Source organism: Callospermophilus lateralis (genome assembly GCF_048772815.1).
Source record: "Callospermophilus lateralis isolate mCalLat2 chromosome Y unlocalized genomic scaffold, mCalLat2.hap1 SUPER_Y_unloc_1, whole genome shotgun sequence".
NCBI classification, from domain to species: Eukaryota; Metazoa; Chordata; class Mammalia; order Rodentia; family Sciuridae; genus Callospermophilus; species Callospermophilus lateralis.
In genome coordinates this window covers 193,173-211,995 of record NW_027510163.1, presented here as the reverse complement: position 1 = coordinate 211,995, position 18,823 = coordinate 193,173, and the positions used below count along the sequence as shown (strand labels likewise).

General features: G+C 42.6%; 1 protein-coding gene and 1 pseudogene across 1 annotated transcript; one reads left to right on the top strand and one right to left on the bottom strand.

The window, feature by feature from the left end:
- Window positions 1-906: 906 nt before the first annotated feature.
- On the bottom strand, window positions 907-3,308 carry LOC143639895 (uncharacterized). The gene is made up of 3 exons (XM_077107923.1): window positions 3,275-3,308; window positions 3,035-3,095; window positions 907-2,122 (listed from the first exon to the last, which is right to left on the bottom strand). Exons 1-3 carry the CDS (start codon window positions 3,306-3,308, stop codon window positions 907-909), a joined length of 1,311 nt encoding a protein of 436 aa, XP_076964038.1.
- Window positions 3,309-11,194: 7,886 nt separating this feature from the next.
- On the top strand, window positions 11,195-11,680 carry LOC143639896 (small ribosomal subunit protein uS15 pseudogene; annotated as a pseudogene).
- The last annotated feature ends 7,143 nt before the right edge of the window (window positions 11,681-18,823 follow it).

Genomic DNA, 18,823 nt, shown 5'->3' with positions numbered 1-18,823 from the left:
ATATATGAGAAGAAAACAGGGCTGGAGGGGAAGCTGACAGGATATAGCTTTTCTCTACTTTGTATTCTGGTATGTATTCCAGAGCTTTTCTCTGGTATGTATTCTTCCATGTTTATGAAGCTGATGGGATGTAGCAAAGGTGTTGCCACACTGCTTACATTCAGAGGGTTTGTTTTTCAATGTGAATAAAATGGCTTTGAAGGCAATAGGGAAAATGGAATAATCTGTGATAATTTAATACACTTAAAGAGTTACTCAGTTGGAAGTGGTAGTGTATGCCTTTAATTCCTGAGACTTGAGAGGCTGATTCTGAAGGATCAATGTTGGAGGCTAGCCTCAGCATCTTAGGAAGATCGTAAGAAATGCAGCAAGTCCCTGTCTCAAAATAAAAAGTAACTGGAATGTAGCTAAGTGGTAGAGCACAACCAGACTAAATCCCCAGAGTCTGTCTGTCTCTCTCTCTCTTTTACACACACACACACACACACACACACACACACACACACACATTTTCAGCAGTGTGAGTCCTTCCTTGTCTTTGAGGATGACATGAAATATTGATTTACCAGGTTTTACATTCAAAGGATTTTTCTCCAGTAACTTCCTACATGTATATGAGTGAAACAGTAATAACAGCAAAGTTTACCAATTGTTTTCATGCATACGTTTTCTCTGCAGTATCTGTTTTTAACGTGTGTGAAGCAGACAGGATGTGGCAATAGATTTTCCTCATTGTTGTTATTCATAGTGCTTTTCTCTGCTATGTATTCTTCCATGCCTGTGAAGCATAGGGGATGTAGCAAAGGCTTTGCCACACTGCTTACATTCATAGGGCTTCTCTCCAGTGTGCATTCTTCCACGAATTTGAAGGTAACTGGATCTAGAAAAGGCTTTGCCACACTGCTTTCAATCATAAGGCTTCTGTCTAGTATGAGTATTTTCATGTGAATGAAGGTGACTGGATCTAGCAAAGGCTTTGCCACAGTGCTTACATTCATAGGGCTTCTCTCCAGTGTGCATTCTTCCATGAATCTGAAGGTAACTGGATGTAGCAAAGGCTTTCCCACACTGCTTACAATCATAGGGCTTCGCTCCAGTATGAGATTTTTCATGTGCGTGAAGGTTAGAGGATCGAGTGAAGGCTTTCCCACACTGCTTACATTCATAGGGCTTCTCTCCCGTATGAGTTCGTTCATGTATCTGAAGGCCAGAGGCAGTAGTGAAGACTTTTCCACATTGTTGACATTCAGAGCATTTCTCTCTAGTATGTCTTCTTCCATGAATCTGAAGGTTACTAGTTGTAGAAAAGGCTTTTCCACACTGCTCACATTTATAAGGCTTCTCCCCAGTATGAGTTTTTTCATGTGACTGGAGGTAATTGAATGTAGCAAAGGCTTTGCCACACTGCTTACATTCATAGGGCTTTTCTCCAGTATGCATTCTTCCATGAATCTGAAGAGAACTGGATGTAGAAAAGGCTTTGCCACACTGCTTACATTCATAGGGCTTCTCTCCAATATGTGTTCTTCCATGTCTATGAAGCTTACTGGATGTAACAAAGGCTTTGCCACACTGCATACATGCATAGGGCTTCTCTCCAGTATGAGTTTTTTTATGTGAGTGGAGGTTAGAGGACCGAGTGAAGGCTTTCCCACACTGCTTACATTCATAGGGCTTCTCTCCAGTATGAGTTCGTTCGTGTATCTGAAGGCCAGAGCCAGTAAGAAAGGCTTTGCCACACTGCTTACATTCATAGGGCTTCTCTCCAGTATGAATTTTTTTATGTGAGTGAAGGCCAGAAGACTGAGTGAAGGCTTTTCCACACTGCTGACATTCATAGGGCTTCTCTCCAGTATGAATTTTTTCATGTGAGTGAAGGCTAGAGGACTGAGTGAAGGCTTTTCCACACTGCTTACATTCATAGGGCTTCTCTCCAGTATGAATTCTCTGATGTATTCTAAGTACACTGGGATAAGCAAAATCTTTCCCACATACCTTACATTTGAAACGTTCATTCCCCATGTGTGTGATCCTGTGCCTTTGAAGACTTGTGTATGAAATACAGGTCTGACCACCTCGTTTACATTCATACACTTTCTCTCCAGCATGAGTTCTTTCATGTCTTCTTAATAAAGAGGAGAAACAAAAGGCTTTCCCACATACCTCACATTGAAAACGTTTACATTCACTGTGTGTTCTCATGTGTCTTGGAACACGTGTGGGAGAAGATGAGGCTTCACCACATTGCTGATATACATAGGGTTGCCACCCAGTATGAGTATCTTTATGCCTTTGAATGCCACTGGAATGACGGATGACTTTCCCACATACTGTACATTTATAAGGTCCATCTCCAGTTTCTATTAACATTTGTGTGTGAACATTTTGGGGAGAAACCAGAGATTTCTTATATTGTTTACATTCACATGGCTTCTCTTCATATTCCTCATGCTTGTAGGATTTGTGTCCAGGGTATGATGTGATTTGCCTATGAAGGAATGAAGGTCATGGAAATGACATGGATTTACTCTATTAAAATTTTTCTTTGTTCAATTAAGAATTGGAATTGATTTGAAGGATTTCCCACACCATTTTGTGCCTTTGAGTTTACCATATGAATTCTTTAAGGAAGAAGAAGTGACAAGCACATAATCAATGCTTGATTCAGTCACAATTTTCTATGTATTTATAGATCTTTACATTACTACCAACATCAGGTAAAGGCTAGGTTTTGTGACTTGTTCAACTTTCCTAAAAATAAGGAGATTGAAAGCAAACAGTCCTTTTCAACACAGCTTCTCTATGGCTATTATCCAAATAGTAGTATTCACATATGCAATTTCATAGTACTTTTTGCATGTCAAATACTTTGAAAAGACGGAATATCTGTTACAGCTAAGTATATACTTCAGGTAAAAAGCACTATAAGAATAAATACTTCTCAAATTATGCATACTTCCTTCGTTGGTTTCCTTTAAATATTACATGACAGTTCTCAAACCCCCTCATGGACTCCTCTTGTGAGTACAGTTACCTTACATTGCTCCCGGAGTTTTCAATCTGAACTTCAGTGGTCTTGTCTTCCCACTTGTTTCCTAAAATGAGAGAACAGAACAATCATTATGAATATTTAGGAGCTAACAATTCTTTGCCAAATGATACATGTTATTATGCTGCAATAATTCACCAACTGATTCCCTTTTCACCTTCTACTTAAATGAACACAATAAACATGAGTTCTCTATTTGATTAATTTTAAAAACATCATTATTACCTATAGAAGACAGGTTTCTGAGGACTTCCAGCATCACATCTCTGTAAAGGTTCTTCTGGGAAGGATCCAGCAAAGCCCACTCCTCCTGGGTGAAGTTCACAGCCACATCCTTAAAGGTCACTGAGATCTAAAATATCCCACCAAATGTATAGTGGAGGCCAGGAGAGATTCACAGCATGAGAAATCTATACTCAACATGCATGGTGTTCACATGATTCCAGGAGGAACCCTAAGGTAAAGGATTAACTTTGGCTTATCATAACATGTTGCTTCATTCATTACTTCGTCAAATGTTCAACACTGGTTTAGTAACCTAACAAACACCCTACACCAATGCAATATTTTGAAAACATTGGAGACTATCAGCTGGAAAGAAGGGGTATTCCGTAGTATGAGTAATAACACATTTAATTGTCACCCTGATTGGATTAAAAGATACTGATGATTAATGAGATTCTGCATGTGTCCATGAGGGTGTATCTACAAATGATTGGCATGTGGGATAGTGAGCCAAACTGGCAAACCTTTTTAAGGTAGGCAGCACCATCCAATAGGACTGTGTCTTAGGTGGAACAAAAGTTGAAAGAAGAAGGAAGCAGCAGCAGAGCAAGCTCCTTTCTTCTCCAATAGGTTCTTGTTTGCTACTGCAATGGCCTGAGGATATCAGACCCTGCCTGATTCACTCTCCCAAAGTGGAGTCTGCCATTGATTCTCCAGGGAGTTTTCAGAACCTTTGGTCTGGACTAGGGCAGCACCACTGATCCCTCTTGTTCTGAGGCTTCAGCCTCTTGGACTCTGCAGCTACTACTTCTCAGGCTCTCCACCCTGCAGATGGCCACTGTGGACATCCAGCTTTGGGACAAATAGGCCAATCTAATAAGTCCCCTTTTATAATCAAACTTCCTCTTGATGCTGTTCCTCTAGGGAACACTGACTAATAAACTATGTAAGCCAAAAATTGCTCTGAAAAACAAAGTCTAACTAATAAAGAAGTAAATAAACTACCAAGCCATGAAGTTTTACAAATATATACATAAGAAATAATAGTATATGCTAAATACCATTTTCATAATAATGCAAAAATAAAGCAAAGAGATTCATACGTACAAATTTCAAAACTATGGACAAAAGCAAAGAAACTGATTTTCAATACTATTTCCATCTGGAGATAAATTGGATGATAAGTCTTCAAAAGTCATTCCAGGGGCTGGGGTTGTGGCTCAGTGGTAGAGCACTTAACTCACACGTGCAAGACCCTGGGTTCAATCCTCAGCACCACATAAAAATGAATAACTAAAATAAAGGTATTGTGTCCAACTACAAATAAAAAATAAATATTTTTTTAAAAAAGTCATTCCAACTGCTGGTGTGGTTGTGTGCACCTGTAATTTCAGCCACTAGGGAAGTCAAGGCAGAGAAATGGCAAGTTGGAGGCTAGTCTCAGCAACTTAGCAAGATACTTAGAAATTTAGAGAGACTGGTCTTCATCAAAAATTAAAAGGGGGTCTGGGATTGTAGCTGAGTGGCAGAGCACTTGCTAGCATGTTTGAGGTACTGGATATGTTCCTCAGCACCACAGAAAAAGCAAACAAACAAAGTGAATGTATTTTGTTCATCTACAACTATACAAAATATAAAAAAAAGAAAAGAAACAGAAATAATAAATACATAAAAAAGGGCTGAGAATGTGCTCAGTGGTCAAGTGCCTGTAGGTTTATTCCCCACTAAAACACCAGAACTCTGCTCACAAATTGAAATTCATTTCTGGAGGAGAACTAAGCATGAGCAAGTCCATGGCATGAATCCCCAGCACACAATAAGTAAGCAAATAAATAAACAACAGTCTACAATACTAATTCTCTTGGACTGGAGAGTAGCTCTGTAGTAGAAAACCTCCCAAGCATGTATGTGGCCCTCAGATCAATCTCCAGCAGTCCACACACACACACACACACACATACACAAACACACACACACACACACACACACACACACACACACACACACACACAAACTCAGGAAAAAAACTAAAGTACACATAATGAGAGATAAAAATGATTATAATACAAAAGGTACATAAAGAGGCATAAATTACAACAGAATCAATGGAAAGACAACAAACTTTCTCACAAAGGAGATTGCATGTTTTCATAATCTACACTCTCTAAAAACACACTGAGCATTTCAGTAAATTCTGTGAAATTTAGGGCATGGTTTACTGTATTTGGGGGGTATATATAAGAAAAACTACATCTAAAAATGGAAATAGGAGGGTTGGGATTCTGGCTCAGCAGTAGAGTGCTTACCTAGCACATGAGAGGCCCTAGGTTTTATCCTCAGCACCATATAAAAATAAATAAATAGGTTTTGTGTCCAATTATAGCAACAACAAAAAATACTTTTCAAAAAATTGAAAATAGTAGACTGCATCTAAGACCAGCCAAAATGTTGTAGAGGACAGAGAGAGTAGAGGGAGCATTCATGTTGCTCTCAAATTTCATAAGCTAAAAGGCCTGCTCCCAAAGGAGTGGCCTTAGGAGGCACTTAGGAGGGAACAGGAATCAAGTGACATAGTGGGAGTGCTCTTAAAGGAATCAGCACCCTTATTTAGCAGTTGTATCGCTCCTTTCCAGAAAACAAGTGTCATTTACTATTTCACTGATATTCAGTGATTAAATGGTCATAATTTTGTATTTCAGGTATTGCCAAAATTGTCCTTAAAATTTACAATGAAGATGGGTGTGATGGTGCACATCTGTAACCCAGTGGTTCAGGAGTCTGAGGCCCTTGGCTATGTAGCAAGACTCTCAAAACAAAGAATCTAAAAGGGGCTGGTGTTTAAGCACCTCTGTGCTCCATTCCTGATACCAAAAAACCACACAGTTGACATGAACCTGTCAAGTCCAGAAAACAATGGTGAAAAACTGGCATCCTTTGTCAAATTCATCACCTGGTGAAGGAAAGATACTAGTTTTTATGAAATCACATTCATAAATGTATCCACCACTATTTTTCAGCAATAATGCAAGACAATGTTTCTCTGAATCTTATGTGGCATTTTGTAATCTAGGGTTGGATTTCGATTTGAAAGACAAGGTTGAATCTTACAAACTTTCTATGCACACTCAGGAATAGCAAAAAAATACATTGGGAGTTTTCTTTCTTTCTTTCTTTCTTTTTTTTTTTTTTTGATTAGGTTCCCCCGAGATTAAACCCAGAGATATATTTTACTACTAAGCCACACCCCCAGTCATTTTTATAATTTATTTTGAGATGCAGTCTCACCAGGTTGCAAAAGGCCCAGCTAAGTTGCTAAGGCTGTCCTCAAATTTGCAACACTCCTGTCTCAGACCCTGGAGCAGGAAGGATCATAAGTGTGCCCCAGGGTACCTGGCTGTAAGTTGTGGATTTTAACAATGGAAATATAACTAGACTTTAAAATCACTTCTTTCTTGCCTCTTTAATAATAGTCCATCCCATTTGGCTCTGAATAAATAAACCTGGGCATCAGAAAAGTGAGCACATCATTTCAAAGTGATACACAGAAAGCTTTGGTACTGAGGGAGCACACATGTGTCAGGCTCAAGGGGAAGGGAAGGTCTCTGACAGCTGGGACATGACCTCTCCTGGTCTTGCTCACTGAAAGCCTCCAGGATCACCCTCCCAGGGACCTGGACCATGACTCCAGTCTACGAGGCTTTTCAGGTTTGCACAGCTCTGCACTGGGGTGGGTGGTCCTTATGCTCTGGGGGAGGCTTTGCTCTTTCACACTGTGAGAGAATGAAAGGGCAGGAGTCACTGCTGACCTGGCCCCTCAGCACCAGCATCCACAGGCTGACTGTCCAACTTTCTCCAAGGAATGGGAATAGGGCTTGAGAGAAAACAAGGTCCCAAGAAGTGAGTTGTCTAGATGAGGCTTGTTCCAGGACATTTCTTGGCCCCAAGACCTCAGCTGATCCCCCAAGAGGCTGTACCTCACAACTCTGGCTGTCCTCTAAGAGGAGCTGACCCAGGGCATAAAATTCCTTTTACCATGCAGGGCACAGGACAGCTGTGGGCACATGGTGGCAGCCCCAGGAATGGATAGTGGTTGAGAACATAGGACTCTCTGAGGTGTCCAAAGAAGCCTGCCTGAGAAAATCAGATTAGGTGTCTAGCCCTTAGGAAGATAAACAAAAAACAGAATTTAGGCAGGTGTGAACTGAAGTTCTCTATGAACTTGCTCTATATCAATGAACCTTCAGACCACCTGACTTTGGGGAACTAGACCACCATGAGGTATAAGACAGGGTTCTGTATGCTTGGCAACAATTATCTTGGGCTCTCTTAAACTCTTTCAAAGCCAATTACCTTAATTTCTGTATTATTCAAAAATTCTCCAAACAAATGAACTTCTCAGAATATATTACCAACCTTACCCGACATAATTACCATCTTCCAAAGCTAACAATGTAATAATGGACCTACAGAAGAAATTTCCCCTTTTTTACTATAGCCACCCGTCTGATCATCTGACCAATGCACTTGGTTCATGTATTCATGCATAACTTCCTTTTCAAATGTTTTTGTCAGTCATGCACAGTGGGGCACAACTGTAATCCCCGCAGCTTGAGAGATTGGGTCAGGAGGACTGCTAAATTCAAAGCCACCCTCAGCAACGTAGTAAAGCCCTAAGGAATGTAGTGAGATCATGTCTCAAAATAAAATATAAAATGGGTTGCTGATACAGTTCAGTGATTAAGTTCCTCTGGGTTCAATCCCTGTTATTAGAAAAGATGTAATTTCTTCCAGAATAGGACACATACATCAATCAGGATAAGTTGAATCCATGTTCCTGAGGATGGTCATTAATATTTGGGTCAAAATAAACTATTTCCCTCAGGTATGGTGGCCAGTGCCTTTAATTCCAACAGCTTAAGGAGCTGAGACAGGAGGATCAGAAGTTCCAGGCGAGTTTAGACAACATAGCCAGATCCTGTCTGAAAATAAAATTTAAAAGGGCTGGAGATGAATGACAAGAGAATAAATCAGACATTATTATCCTATTTGACTGCATGAGCCATGTGAATGGACACTAGGTACAACAAGAAAAAGGAGAAGTTACACTCTATTTACATATGATATGTCAAAATGCATTTTACTGTCATGTATAAGTAATAAAAGTCAAGAAGAAAAATGACTTCTGCCAAAACAAACAAACAAACAAAAAAGAGCTGAAGATGTAGCTAAAGATTCAATATCCCTAGTATCAATAATCCACTGCCTTATTTCATTTAAAGCCGCTATTTTACCAGAACACAAGATGTGTCAAGTTACTATTCTTTCCCCTAAAGGATGATATTCAGAAACAGAAAAAAAAGGTTATGGGCTGGGGATGTGGCTCAAAGGGTAGCATGCTTGTCTGTCATGCATGCGGCCAGAGTTCAATCCTCAGCACCACATACAAACAAAGATGTTGTGTCCGCCAAAATAAATAAATAAATATTAAAATTCTCTCTCTCTCTCTCTTTTGTAAAAAAAAAAAAAAAAAAAAGGTTATGCTTGCCAGAGATAGTGGCACATGCCTGTAATCCCAGGGACTCAGGAGGCTAAGGCAGGATGATCATAAACTGGAGGACTGTGTCCAAAACAAGTGGTATATGATCTCTTTTTAAAAAGGGGGGGGGGGGTCCTGAGGATTTAACTGATAAACCTTCTCTAGTTTTGATCCCCAATATAAAAAGAAAATATTCCTTGCAATACTTCACCAAAGGAAAAGTGAAAATTAATAGACTGTGTTCATTTGAAACACAGGAAGAAAATACATTTGAGAGTGATGGGAAGTGGAGAGGAAGATGGCATTTTAGAACGCAGCAGGCCACTGCAAATGAAGGACCTACAGCAGCCTTCAGAGACTCTAAACAGGGAAAAGGAAAGTGGATTTGGGATCCTGCTTCCTACACATTTGGAAGAGTGGGGGCGGGCCACCAGCAGGAAGGCTAGGGAAAACCAGGGACTTGAGCAGCCCATTCAACAATGGAAGTTACAGGATGGAGCCCAGGGCCACCTGCCAGCAAGAATTGGGCCTCATGCTCTGAGCTGACCTCAGGGACCTGCCCACCCCTCAGGCCCAGAGGGCAGGATCCCAGAGACAAATACCATGGAGGACTAGGCCGCACCCTCTGCACCAATTTCGGGCACCCAACACCCAGCTCACCCCGCGGGACCAGGGGATAGAGGCTTAGGGTCAGTCGCCAGGGAGGTGACTTCAAGTTTCTACCATCCATCCCAAGCGCCAGGACCAGGGTAGAGACCCAGGGCAACCTCCAGAAGCGACTCCGCCAGGCTCTGCAGCTCACTGGTTTGCGGGGCCCCAAGGCAGGTGCTGACTGCGTACCTTCAGCCCCTGTCACATACTCACCATTTTTATCTTCCTTGGGGACCCGTGTTCTCTTAAGGAACCCCTGAGCACCAGAGATCTCCGGGACATGGGCTGCTCAGAATCACCTAGGCCTTTAGGGCAGAGCACATGGGGCCCAGGAAGGAAGAGCCAAGTTGGTGAGGAAGAAAAGCCCGCGAGATTTCCAAAGCCCGCCCTTCCCCTCTGTTCATGAATCTGATTGGACAGTTCCACCCCAGAAACACTAATGGGCCGCCTCCAGGAACACCTCTGCCTTATAACTGACAGCTAATGTTATCCAATCACTTCCTAAAATATCCTAGAGTGACAGATCCTTGGTCCCAGTCCTTTTCAGGTGGAGTGTCTTTGCTGGGTTGGAAAAATATCCAAGTTAGAAGCCTTTGCTTGGAACTTGGTAAGGATGGGATTGAGCTATGGCTTTGAGAGTGCTTTTCCAGCATGGGTGATGCGCTGGGTGTTACCCTCACCACAGAAACAAACAACAATTAAAAAAAATTACTTGGGGAGTCTGAGGCAGGAGGAGCCCAAGGTTCAGGTCAGGATCTACAGTGTTAACTGTGTTTACTGTGACGGGTCCTTGCTTCCCCAAATGCTGAAGTATAACACCAGAGAAGCACGTGGAGAGTGGAAAGTGGAAGGCTTAATTAAGGGAGAGCAGAAAAGATTAACACCCAACCCCCAGGAAGAAGGGGATTGGAAACTAGAAATCCCTTGAAAAGCAAGGTCTTCTCCCTTTTATACCTAAGGTCATCTTTTGTCCTCCCACTTTTCTGTCCTTTATTTCCCTTTATTGTGCATGTGATGGGGGATGCAGGTGTGCTGCAGTCTCTGGCTGGGCACAAATCACGAGTCTCCACTCAGCTTGTAGATTCAAACAGCAATTCTTTATTCCCGAACTCACACAGGCCGTCTACAAACACGTTCTGGGGGAATCCACGTTCTCTGCCCAAATCCACTTCTCCTGGGCTTCTGTCTCCCGAATTATACTGTCTGACCCTAAGAACTCAAGAGGAACTCAGCAGCAGGATACGCCCTATTCTAAAGGGGGAACACCCTAATCTATTATGCTAAACCGCCCTATTCTAAAGGGGGAACACCCTAAACACGGATCCTGCCCTGGTCCTTGAGCAAGGTCACCTTTCAGAAGTCCTTCCACTAGACAGCATGGGAGTAAGCTGGCAAGGAATTTGTCATACCTACTTGGCTGATGGCTCCCAGCACAGGTGGAAAGGTCAAAGGGTGGGAAACTGGTGGACTGATGAGATGTGGAGCAGAAACCAGGGCAGGAACAGCTTAGGGCGGTTTGATTAGCATCTCCCTGTTTTACTGGGAGCTACTTCATTAACTCTGATTTAAGACCTGCCCAGGGTCATGGGACATTAATATTTTAATTTCTCAGGTGTTTTTCTGCTTTTCCCAGGCTCAGATTATACTCCATTTTCTTTTTGGCTCCTATTACACCCCATTAACCTGGTTACATAAACTCTCCTCTTTAAATTTGGCTTCACACTTTTTGGTCCTTGACTGCCGCCATCATGGGTCGCATGCATGCTCCCGGGAAGGGCCTGTCCCAGTCGGCTCTGCCCTATCGCCGCAGCGTCCACACCTGGTTGAAGTTGACATCTGACGACGTGAAGGAGCAGATTTACAAACTGGCTAAGAAGGGTCTGACTCCCTCACAGATCGGTGTGATACTGAGGGACTCACATGGTGTTGCACAAGTACGTTTTGTGACTGGCAATAAGATCTTGAGAATCCTGAAGTCCAAAGGACTTGCCCCTGATCTTCCTGAGGATCTCTATCATTTAATTAAGAAAGCAGTTGCTGTTCGAAAGCATCTTGAGAGGAATAGAAAGGATAAGGATGCTAAATTGCGCCTGATTCTGATAGAGAGCCGAATTCACCGATTGGCTCAGTATTATAAGACCAAGCAGGTCCTTCCCCCAAATTGGATATATGAGTCATCCACAGCCTCTGCCCTGGTGGCATAAATTTATGTATGTACTCAAACAATAAAAGCATTGTTTAACTAAAAAAAATAAATAAATAAATAATAAATTTGGCTTCACAAACAGGAAAATCCTATCTGAAAATAAAATAAAAGGGTTGGAATTCTAGCTCAGAGGTTGAGCCCCAAAGGGAATATACCACAGAATCTCAAACAAAAAGATACCTATATACATATATAGTATCACCCGGTGCGACCTTAGACAACTTAGCAAGACAGTCACAAAATTTTTGAAAAAATTTTTGAAGATGTCACATATATCACACATGTGTGATATCTAAAAATTAAAAAAGTTTGACAATCATTTCAGTAATTCTCATCACCTCCTGGCCACTAATCTTTTGAGGAGATAGCCTGAGCTAAGAAAGTAAGCAATTGGTGTTGGTGATTTGGCTCAGTGTTCTCTCCCCAGTAGAACAAGGGAAAATGGGGAAGGGGAGTCAATCCTTTAAGGCAGCAATGTGCACTGGAAATAAAATGGCTGCTTTGTACTTAATGTCCATGTTCTACTTCCACTATTAGGGGAGTTCTAGGAAGTAACCTGACTCTGGTGATCCCACACATCATGTCATCTGTTTACCCCAAAACCAAACAGAAAAGGTTATGATTAAAAGAAGGAAAGGAACTTTGATCAGTGAAGCTAAAAGACCCAAAAGACCACAAGAGGCAAGGATCCCTGTAAGCAGCAAAGAGGTATTTATTGCAGGGTAGCTCAGTCCTCCATGTGCACTCAGCAACTGGTGAATTTGAGAGGCCCAGAACCCAGGTTCTCCATGCCTTTCTCCCTTATCTTTCTCCTTCCTGCTTTGGTGACGAGGCCCAGGAATGCTTGGTGAGTTGGCACAAAGGTGACAAACAGGGGGGACTGAAAAGGGAAGGGCAGGATGTAGCAGCCAAGGACACATAACAACCTAATAGCTCTCTATAAGGAGGGGCAATTCCTGGGAGAGGCTACCTCAGCAACAGGAAGGAGCCAGGGCAGTTCTTGATTAGGGTGGAGTGAGGGCTCTGAAGGAATTAACATTTCTAGCCCTCAGGGGACAGTCTCCAACGTGCCAGACTCACTCAAAATTGGCCTCTTTGATCAGACCTGACTCTATTTACCTGTCTGTACTGACTGCCTGTCTATTTCTGGCTTCAGTATCTACCCCTTCCCAGAAAGTAAATACAATTGTATTTTTACTGTTAACTTGAATTGGTGAAGTCTTTCACATCTTGCACACTGGCCCCAAAACAGTCTCCCACCAACATTATCAATGACAATGGGGAGGGGGGCTTACATATAAACAGTCATATTCCCCCAAGTGTGGAATAGTGGCCACATACCCGTCTAGGACTGAGAACTCAACTCTAGGTGCTCCTCCACTCCTGTACTGGGCATTGAATCCATGACCGGGGTATAGAACCCCTGAGCTCCATCTACAGCACTTTTGCTATTGTGGTACAAAGAAGGTGGGTGGGACCATAAATGTAATGGGTTTGAGAATATAACTCTGAAACCCCGCCTAATTCCTTCTTAAGATTGGGAGCCATCTTGTCCAAAACTCAAGAAAACTAATTTTTGTTTTACTATAAATTACTGCAATTTCTAAACTTCCTTGGAATGCCTGCCCATGCCTTGAAGTCACCCATACATGGCTCCCCGTGACCAGATAACAACCCTCTCTGAAACCTCAGTGGTACCTCATACATTCTAATGTTGGGATCTGAATTTATTCCCTACCTTGAAATGTTAAGCCATGTAGTTCATTAACCTACTATCTGACTTTGTATTATGCTTGTCCAAATCCTGGTTACTGTAAGTTCTCAAGACTCCCCTCTTTGCAAACATTTGTACTATAAAAATTTGTTCCTAGAGAGCTGGGGTATCTCTAGCCCAGGCTTTAGGGAGAGACAGACATGGCCAGCTCTTGGATATGTAAATATAACTTTGATTTAGTTTGATTCAAAATTGGAGCCTGTGCTCTTTTTCTTGTGTTGTGGTTTAAGAGTGCCAGGTCTCTAACAAGGCCATCTGTAGGTTTGGCCAAGTGAGCTTATTTTTTACATATGATGACACATCACTAGGCCAATACATTTAAAAAATGAAACAAATCAATGAATAAATCATTTATTAGAAAACAACAACAACAACAAAAATAGAGCCATACCCTGGGATGGTGGTGAAAATCATGCCAGGAGGGTCAAAAATTCTAGGCCAGCCTCTGCAACTTACCTTCACCCTCTCTCAAAATACAATTTAAAAGGGGCAGGGAATGTAGTTCAGTGTCACAGCACCCCTAAGCTCAATGGCCAGTTTTTAAAAAACAACACCTTGAAGAAGAATAGAGGGGAAAAGACATAAGAAAATAGAATATTGTAAAAGGGCAGACATAAATCAAACTATATCAACAGTGACATTATATGGCAATTGAGTGAACAATCCTATCCTAAGGTAGAAATTAGCAGACAGAATGAAAACAAGGTCCAATTCCATGCTATGTGCAGGGGTCACTGCTGGGATACAAATGTATAAAACAAATTTGAAAATAAGAGAATGTGAGTCCTACACTATGAAAACAGTCCTACACTATGAAAACAGTTCTACTATACTACCTCCCCAACATCAGGCAAAATATTTTAAAACCAAAATTTATTGAGAGATATCAGCCAAGAGACAGGTGTACCTGAAGTCTCCACCCTCTTTCCCAATGCCAATCCAATAATGAGGACACAGCTGTGAGATTACAAGAAAAAAAATAAAAACTTGTTTGCTAGCAAAGGAGCAGCAAAATGATGACTGTCCCAGAGGCTGGGATTCTGCCAATTGGAAAAAAGAGTAGGCTTTTCTTTTTGGAGGGACCCATTGGTGCCAGGAATGAACTCAGGGGCATCAATCTGTGAGCCACATCCCCAGCCCCATTTTATATTTTATTTAGAGCTTGTGTCTCACTGAGTTGCTTAGCACCTGGCCTTTGCTGAGGCTGCCTGTGCACTCTTGATCCTCCTTCCTCAGCCTCCCTAGTGGCTGGGATTAAGGCATCACCACCACACCTGGCACAAAAAAAATATTTCATTAATGAGATGGTATGCCCTTAGTTTGATGTCAAATAGAGTTTAGAATTTGGTTCTGTGTTTGTTTGGATTTCCTATTGCAAAAACCCAAAACACAGTCCAGGACACACAAAGGCCTGTGGAGTCCACATAATGTTAGATGATCCGCCCTCGTAGCCTCCCCGGGATATGAAAGCAACATGTTACCTCCTTTCACGTTCTTACCAATATGAACCATTCCAGGGTCACCTGAAAATGCAAGCTGAATTTGGCACCTGAAAGAGGACCTCATGTCTAACAGAAGAATCCGGAGTCAGGAGGCAATGAGTGGGGAAGCAATGACAGAATGACAGACATGCCACAGAGTCCAGGATTCTGCCAATCAGAAGAAACAATTGGCTTTTGGGGGGGAGGAAGATGGGGGTGCCAGGGATTGAACCAGGTGCACTCAATCAGTGAGCCACATCCCCAGTCTCATTTTGTATTTTATTTAGAGCCAGGGTCTCTGAGTTGCTTAGCAGCTCAACTTTGCTGGGGCTGTCTGTACACTCTTGATCGTCCTGACTCAGCCTCCCTAGAGGCTGGGATTAAGGCAACACCACCACACCTGGCACAAAGCAAAATATTTCATTAATGAGATGGAAAGTCCTTAGTTTGATGTCAATTAGAGTTTACAATTTGGTTATTCTGTGTTTGTTTGGGTTTGTTATTGCAGAAAACCCAAGCACATTCCAGGATACACAAAAGCCTGCAGAGTCCACACAATGTTAGGTGATCCAACCTTGTGGCCTCCCTGGGACATAAAGGCAACCTGTCAGCTCCTTTCATGCTCTTAACAATATGAACCATTTCAGGGTCAGCTGAAAATCCAAGCCGAATTGGGCACCTGAAAGAGGACCTCATGTCTAACAGAAGAGTCATGTGCCACGAGGACAATGAGTGGGGAAGCAATGACAGAACGACAGAAATGCCATTTTCCTCCCATGTGAAGGCTGAGTTCTGGAGGCTGCTCCTGCCAAGGGCAGATCTTAAGTGGGGATCAGGACCCAGGCCACGTGGGTTGCTGATGTGATCTGGGGTTCTGCACAGACCTCTCAAAGACCCATTTCCAGGACAGTAATAATCCCAGGCCTGCATCATCCCCATGTTTCATCAGCCCTTGGGACCCAGAACAAGAAATATGGTGAGGAGTGGACCCAACTCTGCCCCAGATCTCAGTTCAGGTTACTTGGGTGCATACAGCCTTGAGCTCTGGGCAATTCAAAGAATTGAGTAGGAACATGAGACCCAGAGATGTGTCAAACAGCCTTGAGGGATGACCAGCTTTCCCATGGTCAGGACAGTCACAGAGGGCTTGGGGTTGAGGTGGGGTTGTCCTCTGGCACCAAGAGCAGCACCACAGCCTAGACACAGGAATTTCCCTGGAGGGGGATTTGGAGTGGGAGGAGAGGACTGAGACTCTGCTGCCCACCCCAGTGCCAGCCCATCCACACTAGATGCCTGGCCAGAAAACACCCCGAGGAATCCTCTCAGCCCCCTTTTTCTAGTTTTAAAGTGAAAATTAAAGATACTGGGTGTGGGAGTTCTGCCTTGTTCTGGGGAAAGCTCAGGCTACACGTGGGTTCCAGGAGTCATACCCCTGGACAGGGGTCCTGGCTCCATCCCTGGTCCCTGTGATGGGTGTGTCTCACCAGAGGCTTGGTTTCCTTCTGGTGAAGGAAGGTTAGAGGAAAAGGTGGCCACACATGTTGATATGCTGCTCTGGCTGAGGACACCAAAACTATGCTCTGCCCAGGGTTGTCTCCTACCTTGGGCTTGGTCAGAGAGGCTTGGATGGCTTCATTCTCAGGCCTCCTGGTTTCCCAAGTTAAATGATTTGTGGCCTCTTCCACTTGCATGTTGGTGATGCTTGGGACCTTTTTCCACAGGACAGGGACACGTGGTCACTGTTGAATGATGACAGCTGGAGCACAATGAGGCTTGGGGGTGAGGAGACTGGCTGATGGTTCTGAGAATGGCCCTTTGAACACCATGCCTCCCTTGCAGTCTCCTGGCCTGCAGGTCAAAGTCCTGTCAGTGGAAAAAGCTCCTCACACAAGGTCAGGTCACCCTCTTCCTCAGCAGCAGGTGAATCTGGGGCCTAAGGAGCTACAATGAGTCCCTCCAGCTGTGATAAGATAGGAAAACTGGGAGCCTCTTCCTGCGATCAAAGGAAGGTTATGAACCGAGCACATGTCCCCATCCCTCATCCCCGACAGCCCTTTCCCAGATCCTCTCATTCTCATGAGCCAGGGAAATATTTAATTTTCATAACTAGTTGATGCTGTAGTTGGACATGATAGAAAATGTGTGTCCACAGCTTTGGAGTTGTTCTGTAACCTCACTTTGATCCTTTAGCCTGAGAAGAAACAGCCGTCTCCACAGCATGTACTGCAGAATGTCACCTGATGGGAGGCTGTAGCTGCATCAATGATGTAGGGCACATGAGCCTAGACACCCAAAGATGTTCCAGGATTAGATTTATTAGCTGCAGGATTCTGAGGTGTATCACCTAAAATTTTTTGGTTCACTGCTTGGAATTTCATTGATCTTCATTTACACCCAGTGGGACAGGGATAGAGGTTTATATTTTCTGTAGGTGTATACGTGAAGAATTTTTTTTAGTTCACAGAAAGTACTTTGTGTACCAATTGTAAGATTAGTCCGAGGTCTTATAAGCTTTATCACAAAACCAGAAGTCTCTGAGACTTCATATTGAGATCTTTGCAAAATCTTTACCTGACATTCTGTTGAAAGAAAATTTTAACAAAGGTCTCTGGAGAAGCTTATTTAAGATTCTTTGGTGGTGAAAGGAATGCCACTATATTAGCACATCAGACTGGGACACTCCTTACCAACCCTTTGGTCATGTAGAGTGTATTAAGTAGGTTTTCTTAACCTTAAACCTGAAACTATCACACAATTTTCCCAGGGCTACTGAGCTACTCTAAACACAGAGAGAAATCAAACCTGAGTTTTCTAGATATTCCACCTAAGAATTATTCATGGGGAGAAAAGCTAACTTGGATGTAGTTTTTTAAAAAAAATTCACTGATATAAAAGACCTTTAAGAAGGAAGAGACCATCTGCAATTGTGGAGGAAACACCTACAGAGCTGCATCTGCTGATGTGGTCATCAGTGGAGTCCACACACACAGCACCAGCAAACTCATCACCTGAGCTACGGGAGTGCTAGGTGCAAGAATGCCTGCCTACCATACACAAGGCAGGATTGGGTCCCCAGAACTGGGGAAAGAAAAAAGAAAGCAACTCAAGCATAGGACAAAACATATTTTGAGAAAGTGCCTCTCCAAGTAATATACACAAATGACATTATGTTATAATGCTCTTTAATGTGCTTACATACAGCACAATACATGAGACTTAGAACAAGCACAAGTGTCAAGAGTGGGGACCCAGAGTCATCAACAGCTCAATAAGCAATCAAGGAAAAGAAAGAGGCCAGCTTCAGGTTACACAGACACATCCCTATGGTCCCAGCTCCCAGCCTCACTCCATCTCAAAAAACAACAATTAAAAGGACTGTGGAGAAACTCAGTGGTGGAGCACTCCTGGGTGAAATGTGAACAAAGACAGAGAGGAAAGAAGTTCAGAAGAGACATCTCACCAACCTGTACAAAAGGTAGGAGTGGAGAGGCCTAAACTAACATACAGAATATGTAATGAAACATTAGACACAAAAGATTCAAAATACAGGAAAATGGAATCTAAAAATAAGAGAGATTCAACCAAGAAAACATGTTGTTTTAAAATCTTCATGCTGATGCAATGCTCCTCTCCAAACCAGGGTGCATTTTTGATACCTCTGAATAGATAAAAAAAGAAATGAAGGCACAAACATTTTCGCACACCTACAGTTTTTTTCTCAAAATAAATACATAAAATGAAATAAAATTAAAATATCCTCAAGTCTGAACAAGTTCAAATGGATCTGAAACAAGCAAAGATCCTACCACATTTCTACATTCAGGACTTTTCTCCAGTGTGGTTTCTTACATACTGTTCTAAGGGACCTGGAAAGTTGAAAGTCTTACTACAATTTTGAAAG

Bases quoted from the DNA above. Each gene is read 5' to 3' on its own strand.
- LOC143639895 (XM_077107923.1), bottom strand. From the start codon at position 3,308: ATGCTGGAAGTCCTCAGAAACCTGTCTTCTATAG. The intron at 3,096-3,274 runs GTAATAATGATG...CTCTCATTTTAG, and splicing joins CAGAAACCTGTCTTCTATAG to GAAACAAGTGGGAAGACAAG. The intron at 2,123-3,034 runs GTAACTGTACTC...TTTATTAAGAAG, and splicing joins AACTCCGGGAGCAATGTAAG to ACATGAAAGAACTCATGCTG.